Source organism: Lynx canadensis, chromosome C1, assembly GCF_007474595.2.
Source record: "Lynx canadensis isolate LIC74 chromosome C1, mLynCan4.pri.v2, whole genome shotgun sequence".
NCBI lineage: Eukaryota > Metazoa > Chordata > Mammalia > Carnivora > Felidae > Lynx > Lynx canadensis.
In genome coordinates this window covers 133,577,438-133,595,984 of record NC_044310.1, presented here as the reverse complement: position 1 = coordinate 133,595,984, position 18,547 = coordinate 133,577,438, and the positions used below count along the sequence as shown (strand labels likewise).

General features: G+C 35.8%; 1 protein-coding gene across 1 annotated transcript in view; it reads right to left on the bottom strand.

Moving 5' to 3' along the window:
- KYNU (kynureninase) overlaps window positions 1-18,547 on the bottom strand; it is a 110,576-nt gene that overhangs the window by 46,504 nt on the left and 45,525 nt on the right. The window contains 1 exon segment of the mRNA XM_030326644.1: window positions 18,326-18,471. Coding sequence (XP_030182504.1) covers window positions 18,326-18,471 — 146 coding nt within the window.

Here is an 18,547-nt window from a genome sequence, read left to right as displayed (position 1 = left end):
TGTAGGTGTTTGGAAAATATGAAACCAATATTTTTCAAACACCAATGTTTGATATTACATATCAAGCATGAATAAAGACCTCTTCAAAGTACAAAACCATACATGGATTTAATGTAACAAAGCAGAGAAAGTTAGTAATTTGGTTTCACATTGCATACCACAACTTGTCAAATTCTGGTACAGTATCAAAGAATAGTCATAACTAACTGAGAAAAGACTATTAAAATACTTCGCCTTTTCCAACTATCTGCATGAGGACTGATTTTCTTACTATGCTTCATGAAGGAAAAAAAGCAAGAGATTGATGCAGAAGCAGATATAAAAAACTAGCTGTCTTCTATTAAGCCAAATTAAAGAGATTTGCCAGTGTACAACATTCTTATTTTGTTTTTAGAAACATAGTTTGTTTCCCTAACGGCATTATTTATGTTATTATGTAATGTGTTTGGGATACCAGGGGGCTCAGTCCATCGAGCACTGAACTCTTGACTTGGCTCATGTCATGATCCCAGGGGTCGTGAGATCAGGTTCCATGTCAGGATACATGCTCAGCATGGAGAGATGCTTAGAATTCACTCTCTCTCTCTCGCCCTCTTCTCTGCCTCTGCCCCTCATCCCCCTCTCAGTTTCCTCTTCTCTCTCTCTCTCTCAAATTAAAAAATTAAAAAAATATATGTAATCTATTTGTTATTATTACTCTAAAATAAATGAATGAATAATTGTATTTAATTAAATAGAGTAAATATAGATAGGAACACAATATCAAAACCTCTTTGCGGTCTTCAATGATTTTAGAGTGTAAAATGGTGTGCATTACTAAAAAAGTTTGAGAGGCACCTGGGTGGCTCAGTCTATTGAGTGTCTGACTCTTGATTTCAGCTCAGGTCACGATCTCCTGGTTTGTGAGTTCAAGCTCTGCATCAGGCTCTGTGCTAACAGCTTGGAGCTTGGAGCCTGCTTCAGATTCTGTGTCTCCCTCTTTCTCTGCCCCTCCACCTCCGCTTGCATGCTTGCTCTCTCTCTCTCAAAATAAACATTTAAAAAATTTTTAAAGTTTGAGAACCTCTGCTTTAGTATATCCTCTAACCTGATGGAGTTAATAGTAGTTTTCAGTTTGTCACTGAATCCCACATCATGCCCACATTTAATTTAATTAATTCAAGTATATATATGATATGATAAATTGCCTTAATGGCTTTCATTCTTGTCCATCCTTGTATCCATCTTCTTTGCCATGTAATTTTTCAGTTCTTCTCACTGTGGGCAGAATGTAATTCTCTGCACTGGGATTAGACAAGTTACATATTTTGACCAATGGAATGTTATCACTGTAATACAGGAGAGTCCAAAGCACTAGAGTGATTAGATTAGGCTTGTTTTCCTCTTGTTCTCTGCCATCTCTGTAACAAGGACCCTGCTTAGCCAACCTGCTGGCTCAGAGTCTTCCTCACCTGAGCTCAGCTTGGATCAGCTACTCTCCCCACCTCTCCTTAGTAGGCCAAGAGATGCATGAGTGAGTTCAGTTGAGACTTAGGCAGGATCTCTATGACTAAGTAATGCCTAGATCAGTTTGACACAAGATGACCAATAAAAATGATTGCTGTTTTTAGTATGACTCAAACACTGTGTTCTCCCTATACATTTACTTGAGACCCTAATAGCCTCTTACTATTTGACTTTGCCTTGTTACTTGTTTACATGGTCCAAGTGTTTCTGTATGTCTGCCTAGCAGAATTCACTGTTTAGAAACTAACCCTCTGTTTCTACTGAGTTCCCAGAAGGAAAATCTGAAGCAATGAATTATATTACCCAGACTGTACCCAAACAATAAGTTCATTTTAATGGCTTAACATCAAAACCTTTAACTGTCCTATAATCAAAATGTTAAAAGTTTTACTTTGAGAATATAGTGATTCTTTCCACATTAAGACAATTTTGTACATAAACATGAATTTTAAAAAAAAATCCCTGATCATTAAATGGGGGTAATAGTTCACTTTGCAAAAATGTTTTACCTGTGAGTTTTTCTATTTTAGCTTACTAAGTACATATAATAATTATGTTTCAAAACTTTAGATTTCCTGCAACTTTGAAGAAACACATCTATCTATAGAATTATTGCAGTAAATAATTTCAGAGGGGCCAATTTTAGATTTTTCTAACACCTTTTAAAAATAACTATGTTCAGGAGCCTGGGTGGCTCAGTCGGTTAAGTGTCTGACTCTTGGTTTCAGCTGAGGTCATGATACCACAGTTCATGAGATTGAGAGTCCTGCGTCTGGCTCCCTGTTGACAGTGCAGAACCTGCTTGGGACGCTCTCTGTCCCTTTCTTTCTGCCCCTCTTCTGGTCTCTCTCTTTCTCAAAATAAATAAATTAATTTTTTTTAAAAAAAGAATACCGCAAACTGCTATTACAGGTACTTACCCTGAACAGAGGGATGCAAACTATGACCTGTTTTTGAAGGTAACCTTGTATTTGAACACAATTAGTTTCATTTGTTTATTCATTTATTTTTTTATTATTTTAAATGTTATTTATTTTTGAGAGAGACAGCACGAGTTGGGGAGGAGCAGAGAGAGAAGGAGACACAGAATTCAAAGTAGGCTCCAGGTTCTGACCTGTGAGCACAGAGCCCGACACAGGCTCAAACTCACATGAGATGGTGACTTGAGCCAAAGTCAGATACTTAATCAACTGAGCCACCCAGGCGCCCCTCAGTGTTTAAATTTTGTCTATGACTACTTTTGCAAGCAGAATTGAGTGGTTTCAAACAGAGACCATATGGGTCACAAATCTCAAATATTACTATCTTGCCCATTAAAGAAAAGATTTGCTGACCCCTAACATATAGAATTAGTTCATAAAGAAAAACTCAATATATTGAAGAGTCAATTAGAAACTTTAACTCATTATAAAGTGGCCAGAACTGGTATCTCATAGAAGAAAAAGTTTTTTACCAGTATTATATATCTGATTTTGTTTTGTTTTGTTTGTTGTGGGGGAGGGGATGGATTGTACTTTGTTTCTCTCAGAAAAAAAAAAAGGCAATTCTGTCATAAATTTAGAGAATGATAGAAAAGAAACACAATTAATCTCTATCAAGATTTAAAGATGGTCAAAATCTGGGTTTGCAGACTAATGTTTAAATTCAGTACACACACACACACACAGAGATTTTTTGTTTGTATTTTAAGATACATTTTAATATTGAAATTAAATTTAGAAAAAAAAAAAGGTCTGAACTTGACATCCTCTTTTTTCTTGCCAACATTTCTAATTAAAACCAGGTTTTTTTTTTCTTTTTTTGTGAAACAGTATTTACAACTCAGTTTTTTATATATATATTTTTAAAACTCAACTTTTCTTTGAAAACTTAAGAAACAGGAAAGGCAGCATTTTTATTTTATTATCAATTATTTATAAAGAATGTCACAATGAAGAAACAATGAAACTTCACCTACCATATCCCATTATTAAAAGCCCTGTAGTCACATCTGTGGTACCACATTAAAAAATCACTTGAGGCTCTTACAATATGTTTTAATGTATGTACAATTCTTTCCCCATGGATGGCAGAAACATAAATTATTAACATGTAACTGTTTTGAGGAAAGGGCCAAAAGATACAAACTTGAATGAGACCACCAAAAAGTGATCTTTCAAAAGTTTCACTAGATGGCAGCATCTTAAAATAAAGAAAAAACACATAGTTCTCCAAACCCTCTCCATACTCATCCAGTTAATATTTTCATTATTTTACCTCTTAAGAGTAGGTAGAAAAACAATATGAATAGGTGAAAACAGAAACTGCTCATTTGAGTGCCTACTTAATGCAATTTTTTAAATAAAAATAAAATATTTTTCAACAGATTTCTATAAAATTATCCAAAGAGCTCACACTGATATTGACAGCCACATGCATTAAGCTTGCTAAATCACAGTTTTGAGTGCAAGATTCCCTGTGTCACTTCAAAGAACCCCCATTGGTTTCAGAATATAACTCACTTTGCTCGGTATGGCTTTTAAAGACCTTTGTCATCTGGTTCAGTCTTCACGTATCCTGTGCCCTTTACCTACCTCCCTCTATTTGCAAAAACCTTTCTCAGTCTCACTTTGCATGGGTAGCTCAGGTTTTGATGACAAGGTAACTTCTGTGAAAGATTATTTTGCCACACTCTCTCTTCTATCCATCTGACAGCCCTGTTTGCATAGCTCTCTTGCAGTAAATTTCCAATCATATTGTCTTCTACTTTTACACAATATGCATGAACTTAAATAATTGTTGAATAAATAAATGAATAAAAAGTCATACAATTGTCAGTAGATGTTCTCTAAACTGATACTAAATTTTAAAACAATATTATTTGGGGGCGCCTGGGTGGCGCAGTCGGTTAAGCGTCCGATTTCAGCCAGGTCACGATCTCGCGGTCCGTGAGTTCGAGCCCCGCGTCCGCTCTGGGCTGATGGCTCGGAGCCTGGAGCCTGTTTCCGATTCTGTGTCTCCCTCTCTCTCTGCCCCTCCCCCGTTCATGCTCTGTCTCTCTCTGTCCCAAAAAAATAAATAAAAAACGTTGAAAAAAAAAAACAAACAAAAAAAAACCAATATTATTTGAAGCCCTTTGTTCTTGTGGCAATTTTATGTCACAGCAATTTAATCAGAACCTACATCTTTTAAAATGAAGTTTCTTGGGCAATTAATAGTAGTTAAAAATACATTCAAAATCCCTCCGCTAAAACAAGGAATATTATGTTTTTTTCCTTGCCATCTTCACTAGCTCATAAGAACTTTTTCTAACCAGTGGACTAATACGCACAAGGGCTGTTCTGAGATTTCCAGGTGAAGGGGTAGCTCACTGTCTCTCAAGTTTGATTCATTATTTGTCTATTTATTAAAGTAAAATATGTGATAGTACAACTTAATTTTTTTTCCTGATAAGTTTTTTGATTCAGACAAATTGACTTTAGACTGAAAACTATTTTGTTTCGTCTTCATCAAAAAAAAAACCCCTATAAATTATTAAGACAATCAATAAGCACAGATTTTAGTGTGAAAAGGTAATTATACAAGATATTAGTGGGTATACACAGAGCTGATAGTCAGCTGGTATGCATTGGGATGCTCATATAATTGCTAAAGTAATAAAACACTTGAAATGTTTGTCCTGATCCACTTGAGTAATCACCCATAGTGGTAGGTCCCATGATCCCTAGGAGATAACTGCAGGGATGCTTTCCAGCTAGCTTGTGGCCATTCATACATACCAGTCTCTTCATGTTCCCTCCATAGTGCATGTCCAAACACCAGTGGATGCCCAAGGCAGTGGCACTAACATCATGGTGGGTAAATTACAGATGCCTATAAGTCCCTTCAAGGCTAGTAAAGAGTACTAGTAATGAAAATGTGACATTTCCATGGCTGTTGGGGGGAACTACAGCTTTCACACCATATCAATCAGGTCTTTAAATATTGTGAATATCATTCCTGGTTTGGTAAAAAATCATAGGAAACAATCAAAGAACTGCAGTGTTATAAATAGGACAATATTACCTTAAAAAGAAAAACTGATGGCAAACTTTGAGGAAAGTGAACAACAAAAAAAGAAAAAGTTATAGTATATGTGAGTGAGTTCGTGTGTGTGTGTGTGTGTGTGCATGTTGGTCAACTCTATATAGATGGTAAAAATAAATGGTGGATTAACAGTAATAGGTTAACCAGTTATCTCTGATCTTGGGATTCTCCAAAGAAGTTCATAATTAGGGAGTGATTGGATAGTATTGGAGGAAGGTAGGAATGAAGGGGAAGAAGATGAAAGCTAGTAAGTCTTCTTGCCATAGTCTTTTATTTTTTTTAAGTTTATTTATTTATTTTGAGAGAGACAGAGAGAGACAGAAAGAGAAAGAGAGAGACAGAGAGAGACAGAGAGAATTCCAAGCAGGTTCCACAGTGTCAGCGCAGAGCTTGACATGGGACTCAAACTCATGAGCTGTGAGATCATGACCTGAGCCTAAATCAAGAGTTGGATGCTTAACCAACTAAGCCACTCAGGTGCCCCTCTGCCATAGTCTTGAAGCACTTAATTTTCCAAAATGGATTCAAATCCTATGATTCAAAAGCATACACAAATGCTAAAAATAATAATAATTATAATACTCAATAAAGATCTCTGTAAAAGGTGCCTCTATCATCTCTGTTACTATCTCATTTCAGAGTCAATTTTTATTCTGAAAGTCTTTCATCCAGCCTGAGTTTATTATGTTCTCCAATTTCTTTTCATTTATTCTACTATGAAAGAGTTTAGAGCAAGTGTCCCCAAAACGTGCCACTTTGGCATGTGGAATATTTTGAGCTGAAGGCAATCAAGACTCTGCAAACTTAAGAGAAATATTTACCCTAGTTACTACCTAAGAGAATCTAAATTAGTTTTTCTCAGAATAAGAGTTATTAGCAGAGATAAATTTTATCTGAATGGCCCAACTCTGTGGCAGTTCAGACATTTAAATACCAAACATCTGTTCTTCCTGTTGCCAGGTGAATTGCCCACCTCCCCATTGAACTCCAGGCCTCTATCCAATTCCTTAGCTGTGGATGGGATATATACCTCAGTTTACTTTTCTATCTTTGAATCGCTTATGTATATAGGGTTCTCATATGTACAAAATCAAATTTTATTTTCTCCTGCTAACCTGTCTCAGGTCAACTTGTTAGACCACCCAGAACAATCTTTGAGGGTAGAGGAAAATTTTCCTCCTCAACAGTGCCTATTAATATTCACATTTGTATAAAGTGCTATTGTAGAAACTTAAATTAATCCTTTTAGTTGGACTTGCTTAAAGTACATATTGATGACACTGACAAATCCATAGATGAGTAGTCAGAGGTGGGGAGCATGGAGTCAATTTGCTACTGAAATTTAAGAGAAATGTGTCAGTTAAGAAGGTATGAGGCAGAGCCAACAGCTTATGGAGAGAAAAAGGGATTTAGGAGACAGAAAAGGCAAAAAAAAAAAAAAAAAAAAAAAAAATCTTGAGACTCCTAAGTGTTGTGTAATTTGCAGGTAAAAATGTCTTACTCTAACAAAGAGTGTGCTTTCAAGAGTAAATTTCTGCTATTTCTTTTACCAGAAAAAAAGCAGTGATTGTTGTCTCTATATTGTTGGAAGTAAGTATAAAACTGAAGGGAAAAAAATAAAACAAATTGAGTGGCAGTGTTCTCTTTTAGAGTCTTTCTCCAGCTGGCAAGGACCTCACACAAAATACTTTGTTTGATTTATTTCAGACACCCAAGATGAGAAAAATAGCTCAAGGTAATTTTTCAAGCTTAATTTAGTTCATTTAATATTTAATGAGTTAATGGAGCAGTCTGCATGTCCTAAGTGTGTCAAAGAATAGAAATAGAATTTGAAAAAGAGCTCAAAATTTACAAAATATATTTTGATTTTTAGGATAGTTGCCCATTATAAATAATTCTTCCAAATTTTCTGATTCTACTTAAATGAGGGCACAGTTGTGCTTTTTATACAGCATGTGATCCATAAAATTAGCTTGACCCACCCTTGCTGATGTGTACACACTTATTCATCCACTGGCCAAACAGGTATGTATTTAAAGAAAGATAAGAGATTATGTGCAAAGCACTAGCATGTGTCTGTGAAGTTTATAGGGCCCACTTTCAATCAGTCATTGAACACTCTGCTGACATAAGCTTCCTAAATTTGAGACTTAAGATAAGCATAGAAATAATTACAAGATAGTGCAAAAGGTGGTCACTAATACATTTTCCATCATGCTATGAAAATACAATATAAAGACAGATCTAGCCTGACACAGGGAAGCAAGAAAATTTTGATGATGGAGGTAAAGGATTGCACACTCATTTTTCTATAGGAGGTAGTCAAGAAGTATATGAGTTGGGCCTATAAGAAATATTTCACTTTACCCTTTCTTGTAATATAAGCATAAATACATATGCCAGCTGTCATGGCTTCAGTGCCAGGGTCAATAGCTACAGATAAGAGTTGTGCTGAAGAGCTCAAATCCCATTTAATGGGCAGAGCTATTACCCAGCCTTCCCACTTATTCTACACAAATGATGATCCAGTATTGCCAACCTTTTTATTTCTCAGGAGATATTTGAAACTAGGAATTTTTATATAAAACCTCTTGACTTTTTATTGTTAACATGTGATGATTTTTTTTTTTTTAAATATACCATGTTTGTGGGACACCTGGGTGGCTCAGTTAGGTAAGTATCTGACTTCAGCCCAGGTCATGACTTCAGAGTTCATGGGTTCAAGACCCGCATAGGGCTCTGTGCTGACAGCTCAGAAGTTGGAGTTTGCTTCTGATTCTATGTCTCCCTCTCTCTCTGCCCCTTCCCTACTCATGGTCTGTCTTTCTCTCTCTCTCAAAAATAAATAAACATTGAAAAAATAGATACACCATGAATGCATGTATAAAGGCTAAACAACACAAATCTTTAGGACAGGTTGTAACCTGTAAAGCAAGTAGTGGTTAAGCTGGAAGAACAGAATTCACATGTGGGAATTCTAAGTGGAGGAAAAGCTAAGAATAAAGGCATGGAAACAGAAAGTACGACAACTGGGCAAGAAACCTATGAAACATTTGGTTTAGCTGAAAAAAGTTACATGAAGGAGAACAGAGGCAAATGTGATATTGATAATTTAGGTATATGCAAAATCATAAAAGGCTCAAGTGATTTGGATTTTATTCCACAAATGGCAGAAGTGTGGTGGCCATCATGTGGGACAAACATGAGGCAGGGCATCTAATAGATATATAGATCTATCAGACACATGGATCTAATCACAGCATTCCCAAACACAGGCAGTTGTCTTTTCAAAGGCATGGTGACTTTTAACATTTACTTTTCTCTTTATCTACCCATCCTGTTACAAAGTGGATTTGAAGCAACTCTTTAATTTATCCATCACAAGGTAATAATACCTATATTAGAGCCCCATTTAGATGTGAAATGAAAATACGATTTTTCATAAGGTATTTTCCAGTGATTGCTATGTCAATTTACATGGCAAATTTCTCAACTAGATTTACTTATATATGTAAATTTACTTATATACTGAACTTGATAAATTTCAGAGGAGTCCATAGGATAATTCTTGAAGATATCATCCTTAATTTCTTCCCTTGAAGCTTATTTTTACGGACGATATGATAGTAATATTCTTTGTTCACCACCTTACTTAAGATAGATTATTTGCTAAGAAAATGAACATTTTGTCTTCACTCAACTGAGGTTTGATATTCTTTTTTTTTTTTTTAATGTTTATTTACTCTTGAGAGAGACAGAGACAGAGTGTGAGCATGAGTGGGGCAGAGAAAGAGGGAGACACATAATCCAAAGCAGGCTCCAGGCTCTGAGCTGCCAGCACAGGGCCAGAATCAGGGTTCAAACCCACAAACTGCGAGATCATGACCTGAGCTGAAGTCCGATGCTCAACCGACTGAGCCACCCAGGGGCCTTGAGGCTAGATATTTTTAATCTTGTTTGCATAAATAATTTAAGTGATTAAAGGAGGGAACAGTGAAGAGGACATTAAGGGAAATCTCTCATATTTTGTTGAGGACTTTTTTTTCTTTTTCTGCTTAAAGGTATTTTGAAATTGCACTTGCCTTGCTGTGAGGCACAAAATTGCCTTTCCATTCTTACAGTGGTCAGTGAATAAATTAGAACTAGTGTATATATTCATGTTGAAACACTTCCATTTTCCAGTTTAACAAAGACTTACATTACTTCCTTTGATTAATCAAGTGGTGTGAACAATGGGATATTGGAGAAAATAGCCTAGGTTTTAGACAACTGAAGTATTTTATAAAATGCATATCATCTACAAAAAAGAAAAAACAAAACCCTAAGTGTAGTATCTCATTTGGAGTTGGGGGGGGAGGGGGCAAAATGTTTGAATAAAGCTAGATCCAGAGAAATAGTTATCTACCATGGCTTTGATGGGAGTGGCCACAAAGGCAACAATCCTGATTGGCAATGAGGAGGTTTGCTTTTTCCCAGATCTGTAATTCTAAAATAATGTCTTGAATCCAAAACCCCCTCTTTTTTTTTTTAAGAATTAATCTGTCTTTCTCACACGATCCATCTAATGAAAAACTTAAAACCTCTGATGAAAACTTCTTAGAAAGAACTCAAAATTTTTAGATTCTTGGGTCCTGATCCTCATCAATATATTTTGACTTATTGTTTGCAGGATCCAACCTGGATGAATTTAAGACTACAGATACAGTTTACTATGTATTTCTAAGTAGAATAATCCTTCATTATTCCCAAAGTAATGGATGTTTAGTTAATGGGACATTTCATCTCATCTCTGGCCTTTTTCCCCTTTTCTCTATTTCTATGTGTATATCTACACTATCGTCTTTCTTTTATCCTTGGATTCTGTGAATAGAACCAAATCTGGGTGAAACAGCAGGAGCTCAGTACAGACGCTTGATTTCTGATATTTATAAAAACCTGTTTTTAACATGACTGAGAGAATAAAGTTAAATAAAAATGATTTCTATGAGAGATCTGAAAAATATTTCATGTAGCATGAAATAAGTCTGGTATCTGGTACCCCCGTGTTGAACTGTATCATGATAGAGATTTTTCAAATTCTTGTATAAGCAACTGCAATTGCCTCTTAACTTCTGTCCATGGTTATCGCATTCCTACCGATTCCTGTAGGCAGGAAATTTCTTTTTAAAATTAAAACAAATTCTAGTTTCTTTACTGTCTAGAAGCTTTCAGTGGCTCTCTGTGGGTCTTCAGGGAGAAGCTCAAGATGTATAATAAAGCTCAGTAAGCCCTTCTTTACCTTTGTCTGTCTTATAGATGCCTTTCTTATCATACCCTTTCTAACTGTCCAATCTTTTGTACAAATTATACTAAAGTATATGCTTTCTGGCAATCTAATCAATTTTTTTCTTTTTTCTTTTTTTTTGTTTAGTTGTCTGGAATGGCCCTGACACAAAGCTAGGTACCTGGAGGGGATTTTACCTGGTTAATTCCTATCCATAATTCTAGAATTGGCTCGGGTCTCATCTTCTCCCAGAAGGTCATCACTTTGACACTCCAGGCTAAATTAGGTGTTTCTATTTGGACCTCCATTACTATAAGTTACTACTAAATTTACTGATAAAAAGAATGAATACAAGAACCAAATGCATGTCATTCTACTGTAGAGAGTATAAAGACATGATTCTCCTTATGCACTAATGAGGATCATATTAGTGACTTAGCTCACAGTGACTTTAATAGAATAGTTGTATTCATTACCATTTCTAGTAAAGATTAATTAATATTCAACATTCTAATATTAAACCATTTTGGAAAAGGTTAATTTTTATGCATAAAAATTCATACAACATGCCAACTTATATTATAGTTATATATACAAACATATTTGGTACTAATTTTTCCTAGCTGATCCATTGCTCAAATCCCATGCAAGTATTGTTGATATTATTCTATCATAATTGTCCTTTACAGAGTTGATGCCCAATCTCTAATAATAGAAGCATCTCAGCCAAGCTTTCTGCAGAATTTTGAGGCTTGGTCAATCATTTGTCTCCTGAAAATTGTTTTTAATAAGAATTTAGCCCTTCCTGGGGCGCCTGGGTGGCTCAGTCGGTTGGGCGGCCAGCTTCGGCTCAGGTCATGATCTCGCGGTCCGTGAGTTCGAGCCCCTCGTGGGGCTCTGTGCTGACCGCTCAGAGCCTGGAGCCTGTTTCAGATTCTGTGTCTCCCTCTCTCTCGACCCTCCCCCGTTCATGCTCTGTCTCTCTCTGTCTCAAAAATAAACGTTAAAAAAAAAAAAAAGGATTTAGCCCTTCCTTAAAGATAAATGGATAGTTTGATAAGGTGATCATTTATATGTGAGTGTTGTTTAGATGTTTCAGATTTTACTAAGTGATGTTAAAGCTAGACTATGTCTTTTTTTTAGGAATGGTGTTTTCACTTATATTCCGGCTTTTGTCTTACATTATTCTGGATCCAAAATTAATTCCTTTTTATTCAAATTGTTTGGGCTCTACTAGTGATTATTATTATTAATAATTTAAGCAGCTTATGATTAGGTCTAAGAGATGTTTGTACTCATCCTCAGTGGAAAGTGACACAGGACAAGGTAGAAGCTAATAAATTAAAGTGCAGGTTTGCAAGATTTAGATTTTTTTAGCCATCATTTGCATTTCAATTTTCAGTAGGCTAAAAGAAAACTAACATGCTAGAATGCATAGAAGTATAGTGAAATATAGTGTAAAAATGTGATAAATAAGGGGATCAATCATTCACTGATTGAACAAATATTTATTGGCACCCACTGTCTGCCCGGCACCATGAGTTCCAGTATGTTGTAGGCCATTTTATATGGCATGGAAGAGAGAAGGTGGAGTATAACCAGTTAGCATTGAGTTTTTTTAGGGATACGATTATTACAATTTCTATTATTCCATTACCTAACCTTATAAAATTTCAATCTAATCTCTTGAGTTTTAGCCATGTTGTTTAGATTACTGTTTTGTATTCCAGTATGGAAGTGTCCAGTAAGAGTCTTTAGTTTAAAATTCTGAATATTTCACTTTCTGTCTAAGGATCCATTATTTCTTTTTCTGGTAGATTGGATATTCCAATATGACTTTTCTCATATTGGTAATTGCTAACATTTACTTGAGTACTTACTAAGCACTAAATACTAAGTGCTGTGAGAATAGTAACTTGTTTAATTATCTTGGGAAACAGGCACTCTTACCTTCCCCAGTTATTAATGGAGAAGTGAAGTGACATTGGTAAGTTCATTAAGACAGCCAAACTATGATAAACTAAGGGAGAGACATAAACGCAAGACCAGGTCTGACTCTGTCTCCACTATCTAAACTTTTTATTAATGCAAATGCTACCCTGCACCTCAGAATAAGTATCCTACTCCATCGGCAAGACAAAACACCCCAGTTCCAGGTGTGGCAAAACTAATAGCTCTTATTCTTGAGTGCACAAATATAGCTCATTTCCCAGAAATGTCCATGTGCTAGCCAATGTAATATAAGAGGAAATAAATTTTGTCATGGCTAGTGCTTTTAAGAAGTTCGTATGCTCCATTCACATCCTTTTATACCATTCCTTTGGCTGAATCCAGACGGAGGCTCCAGGGTATACAAGTCTCTACTATAAGACCATAAAAGTTAAAAATTTCTTTACTCATGCTCTTTTCAAGCTACCACTTCAGACACAAACTTGAGTCATTGGAAACCTGGATCACTTCATGAGAGAAAGTGAATTCCTGGCCGCTGCATGACAATAAAAGGACATCTATCACAGTGAAAGCATTTGTGGCTTTATTTATTTGTTATCAAGACCCAGTCTACCTAATATACCAAGAATTTCCATTGAAAATAACCTCTATTTGTTACCTTTTTTTTTATCCTAATCCAAATTAAGAAATTACAATTTATGGGGAGTCCATTCATTTCTCCAGATGATCCAGAGATTCTCCCTTTATTCTCTCTTTATATTTCATTAGTTGCCTAATCAGTTTCCTGTGAATCATTTTCAAATGCTTTGTGAAATGAGGTAGAAAATAAAGTAAGAAAGAAATAAAAGAAAGGAAGCAAAAAATGAAAAATTAGGAAGGGATGGAAGAGGAAAGAGGAAATAAGTTTAAAAAAAAAATGCCCCATGAGGGTCAAAATGGGAAATACTGTGGGTTGGTAACTCAAACTCTTTCCCAACCCCTTTTCCTTAACTTCTTTCTACCATAAGACCATAAAGGTTAAAAATTTCTTTACTCATGCTCTTTTGAAGCTACCACTTCAGAAGGCAATGAATCATAAGCAGAAATCTGCTAGCTTTTTCTGGGAATAATTTTGCACTTTGGATGAAAGGGATAGATTAAGCTGCACTGCTCTCCTTCCTTCCTTCTCTCTGCCTTAAATAGAATTGTGATATCTGGATTTGGGACAACTGTCTTGTGACCGTGATGTGAGAAGCCTAAGAAGAAAAACAAGAGAGCCCCGGAGATGCCATTTAGACGTTACTCAATTGCTTACTGCATCCCAGAAGGCTTCTAATTCAAATCTTTAATGATGGGAAAAAGAAGTTCCTAATTTTTGGCTAATTTCCCACGGGCATTTTGTTTCTTAAAGTTTAAAAACTTCATAATTGATTTAGGAATATTAAAGAAAAACCAGGGGCATCTGGGTGGCTGTCGGTTGAGCGACCGACTTTGGCTCAGGTCATGATCTCACAGTGTGTGAGTTCAAGCCCCGGGTTGGGCTCTGTGCTGACAGCTCAGAGCCTGGAGCCTGCTTCTGATTCTGTCTCCCTCTCTCTCTGCCCCTTTCCCACTCATGCTCTGTCTCTCTCTGTCTCAGAAATAAATAAACATAAAAAAAAAAAAACTGGAAAAAAAAGAAAATACCAAACCTGAGAGGATGGAATTAAGAAGTGATTGGTTGAAAAGGCACAGAAGAGGAGCATGTTAGAGTTGCCTGTAAAGGTCCAGAAGGGTGGTGGCATGAAATAGTAGGGACATTTTAGGGGAATACAAACTAGAGCATGCTGACTTCAAAGTGCATGTAGGATTTCCAGGTTTAAGACACAGATGAGCATAAATAACCATTTTTGAGTGTGGGAGTACCCTGTAGTTTCACTTGGCAGTGAGAATGGAATCTTGGCAGTGGTTAAAATCTCTAGGGATAGTAATTCAAAGGACAATGGGGAACAATTACATTCAGTGGGTGTAGAAAAGAAGAAATGATTAGTAGAAACAAGTAACAGATATGAAAATTTAGAAATAGAGACGTAAGGCAGAGCTCCAAAATAGCAGGTTGGCCAATAATATGAAATAAAGTAGATGGCTTCAAAGAAAAAATAAAAATGTATCTTCAAATTAAGATCTATTTTTGTATGCTGACCTTCCCTTATAATGTGATTCTCTAACCTGATGCTATGTTTAATTTTCCTTGGCCTGCCCCACTTGTCACCACCTCAGGCCTTCTCATTTAAGAAAAGCCTCAGCATCTGAAATTTGTTACATGAATCAAAACTATAGTATCAACTGTTCTTTTGATTCATTAATTATTTTTAATTTTTAGATGATCACTAGAAATCTTGTTTTTTCTATGCTTCAAAATCAATTTCTATACCACCTACAACCAAATAAAAAAGACATAACCAAATATAAAATTGGGCAAGACACTTGAACAAGTATTTCATAAAAGACAGTACTCATGCAAAAACACATTTGAAAGATCCCAACCTCATCAATAGTCAGGGAAGTGCAAATTAACACTACAATGCATTACCATTACAAACTAATCAGATTGGCTATTGGTGAGGATATAAAGCAGCAGACACTCTCATACCTACTGATAGGCATATATACCAAATTGATACAACCCTTTGGAAAGTTGGTTTTATTGATTAGGATGGAACATATGTATACCTTATTTCCAAGATTTTCAATTCTAAGTATATATACTTAACAGAAATCGGTGTGAATGATTACCTAAAAAATATACGAGAATGTTCAGTATAGCATTTATTGCAATAGCCCTCAAGTAGAAATAAACTGCAAATATCTGTCTTGATTAGAATGGAAAACAGGGGCGCCTGGGTGGCTCAGTTGGTTAAGCGGTCCGACTTTGGCTCAGGTCATGATCTCACAGTTTGTGAGTCAGAGCCCTGTGTTGGGCTCTGTGCTGACAGCTGGGAGCCTGGAGCCTGCTTCAGATTCTGTGTCCCCCTCTCTCTCCAATCCCAACCCTGTTTGTGCTCTCTCTCGGTCTTTCAAAATGAATAAACATTAAAAAAAGTTTTTTAAAAAAAGGAATGGAAAACAAAAATATCGTGATCTATTTCATACACTATAACAATATACTGAAATGAAAAGAAAAACAAAACTACTGGTACCAAAAATCTCCACAAAATTACTGTTACATACAACACGATGTGAATTTCAGAAAACATAATAGTGAGCAAATAAGACAGATACAAAAGAGGACATATTAACATGTTTATAGATGGACAAAGTTAATATAAATGGCTACAAGTCAGGAGTGGTACCTTTGGTGGTACCTTTGGAAAAAAGGCACAACTAAGAATTCTGAGTGGCATAAATGTTCTAGAAGTTTCTTAAAGTGGATGATGATTATAAGGGTTCAGAATAACTCAACAAGCCACTTATTTATGATGTGTGCTCATTTTGGTATATGTGCAATTCCTGTCCCCACTTTCCTTTCACATGATTTTGAAATAAAAACTATTCTTATTGACTTTCATTGTTCCATCCCAAGATCATTTTGGTTTCTGCCATACTTCATTTCTGGAAACTTTCTTCTTTTTTAAATCTTATTTAGCCATTTCTCACAGTGACTCTTTATGCCATTTTCTCCCCAGGATTTCCTAACTCGTTTTTGACTGACACCTTTAATTTTCTCTCTGCCTTTGTCTTCAGTTTTATCTTCATAGACCACCCAAGAGAGCTATGTAAGTGTACATTTCAAATAACTTTTCTCAACATCCATTGGGAATGTGGGAAATTGTCTAGCAAGAAAGAGGTATAAATGAGTGTTAGAATAATTTTGATAATGGATAATTGAAGTCTACTCTGTCACCATTTCACTCGCATAGTCTCTGTCTCTTCTGTGCAGTTACATTTAGATGGAACTGCTCATTCTACCTTCATTTGACTGAAAGCTCAATGAGAATTTCATGTGGCAGGCATTTATTATACTTTTTAAGTAAAAGAAAGCCTGAAAAAATACCAAGAGAACGGTTTTAGCAACCAAAGTAGTTAAGAATGAGAATTACCTGTGGCACCTAGGCAAACAAATTTATTTTGCTTTTAAATGGGAAATAAAGAAAATAGATATCTGAGCCACCCTCCATAGCTTTGTATTTGTTGAGGTCAGTAGAAGGTGCGAGGGTTCCCTACTAAACAGTGGAATGTGTGCAATACAGTGGATACTTTACATTCTTCCTCTCAACACTGGATTTATGAAGTGGGTCCTGTTGTCCCAAATTAACACTTGTGAAAGAGGCTCAGAAAAGTCAAGTGATTTGCCTGAGATCATATAACAATTAAATGACCTAGTTAAGGTTTAAAGCTCAGACTGTTGATTCAAGGCCCGTGGTCTTTCTTCTCTATCTTCCTGCTCATTTCAATGAAGGTTAATGAGACATGCATGTACACTAAGGGGATCAGGGACTGCTGGTTACTCGCATAGCACTGAAAATATAATTTTTTATTGACCTCTCTTTATTTTGGTGTTTAACATTTAAAGCCTAAATTAAGAAGACATTATCTTTATATCTTTCGTAATGCACCACCTTCACAGTTATCCATCAAACCAGGTTGGAAGCCGTGGTTGGAAATTCCTAAAGACGGCGGATAACGGTGCTAAATTTCTTTCATTAGTTCTATTCATTAGCTTCAATAACTGAATATATAACTAGACCTCACACATATATTAATCCCATAACTTGTTAATGTTCAGAAGAAAATTCGATTGTCCCCTTTTTAAATGCATAATTCATCGTTGAATCACATAGAACTGTTATGTAAGGATTTTAAATACAAATTGTAACTGTTGAACATTGAATCCTCTGATTCCTTTTCAGGCACAAACACTAAAAACACTTTTTTATAAACACTTATATAAAAAGATGCAGTTTCAAATAGTAAGCAATTTAAGTGTGATTTTAGTAATACGTATGGAAAATTCTCGTTATTGGCAGGATAATAATTTCCTCAACATTCTTAAGAACAAAGTGGCTTTTAAAAGTACACTGTGTAAAAAAGACTGTTAATTTTTATTCTGCACTCCCTTTCTTTGAGCACCTAGGGTTAAGTGAGAACTGAGTTATACTTAGAATGAGTTATAGCATGACAAAGTAGTAGCGTTGTGTTTTCGACAATCCTGGCATATGCAGTTAGTTTCTGAAGTATTCTGTCTGGTGCTGGTGAGTGGCATAACTCAGTACAAATGACATCACCTGCAATGCAGAAACCTCACCTGTCTTACTGGATTAGAGGCAAACTTTAGGAGACAGAAGGTAGTAAGGAAGGTGAGGCCATAGAGTGACAAAAGAGTTTAAAAAGAGATGCCTCAAGCAAAAGACTACAGATTTTTTTTTTAATGTAAGACTTACTGTGTTGTTTGTTTTGCTTTTAACTGTTGAAATAATTTTACATGGTGCAAACAAAAAGATTTCACTACAATGTGCAGTTAGCATACTTCTCAGTAGAGGTGATTTTTTTGGGCAATGTGGGAAGGAGAAAATGATGTGCTACCTTTGCTTGTCCAGCTTTTGTGATGGCAGGTATATTAAAGAGCTGTCCAGTGTAAAAATGTACCCCACTGAACAGGATCACTGCAATTGAGTCTCCTTCCTTCTCAATTACTTCAAGGATATCCTCTGTTCTCAATGTTTCTTCCCCTAAAGTCAAGTTAGACACAAATTACACCAAATCCACAATAATAAATTTATCACTTCAAATTTTCCAATCTAAAAT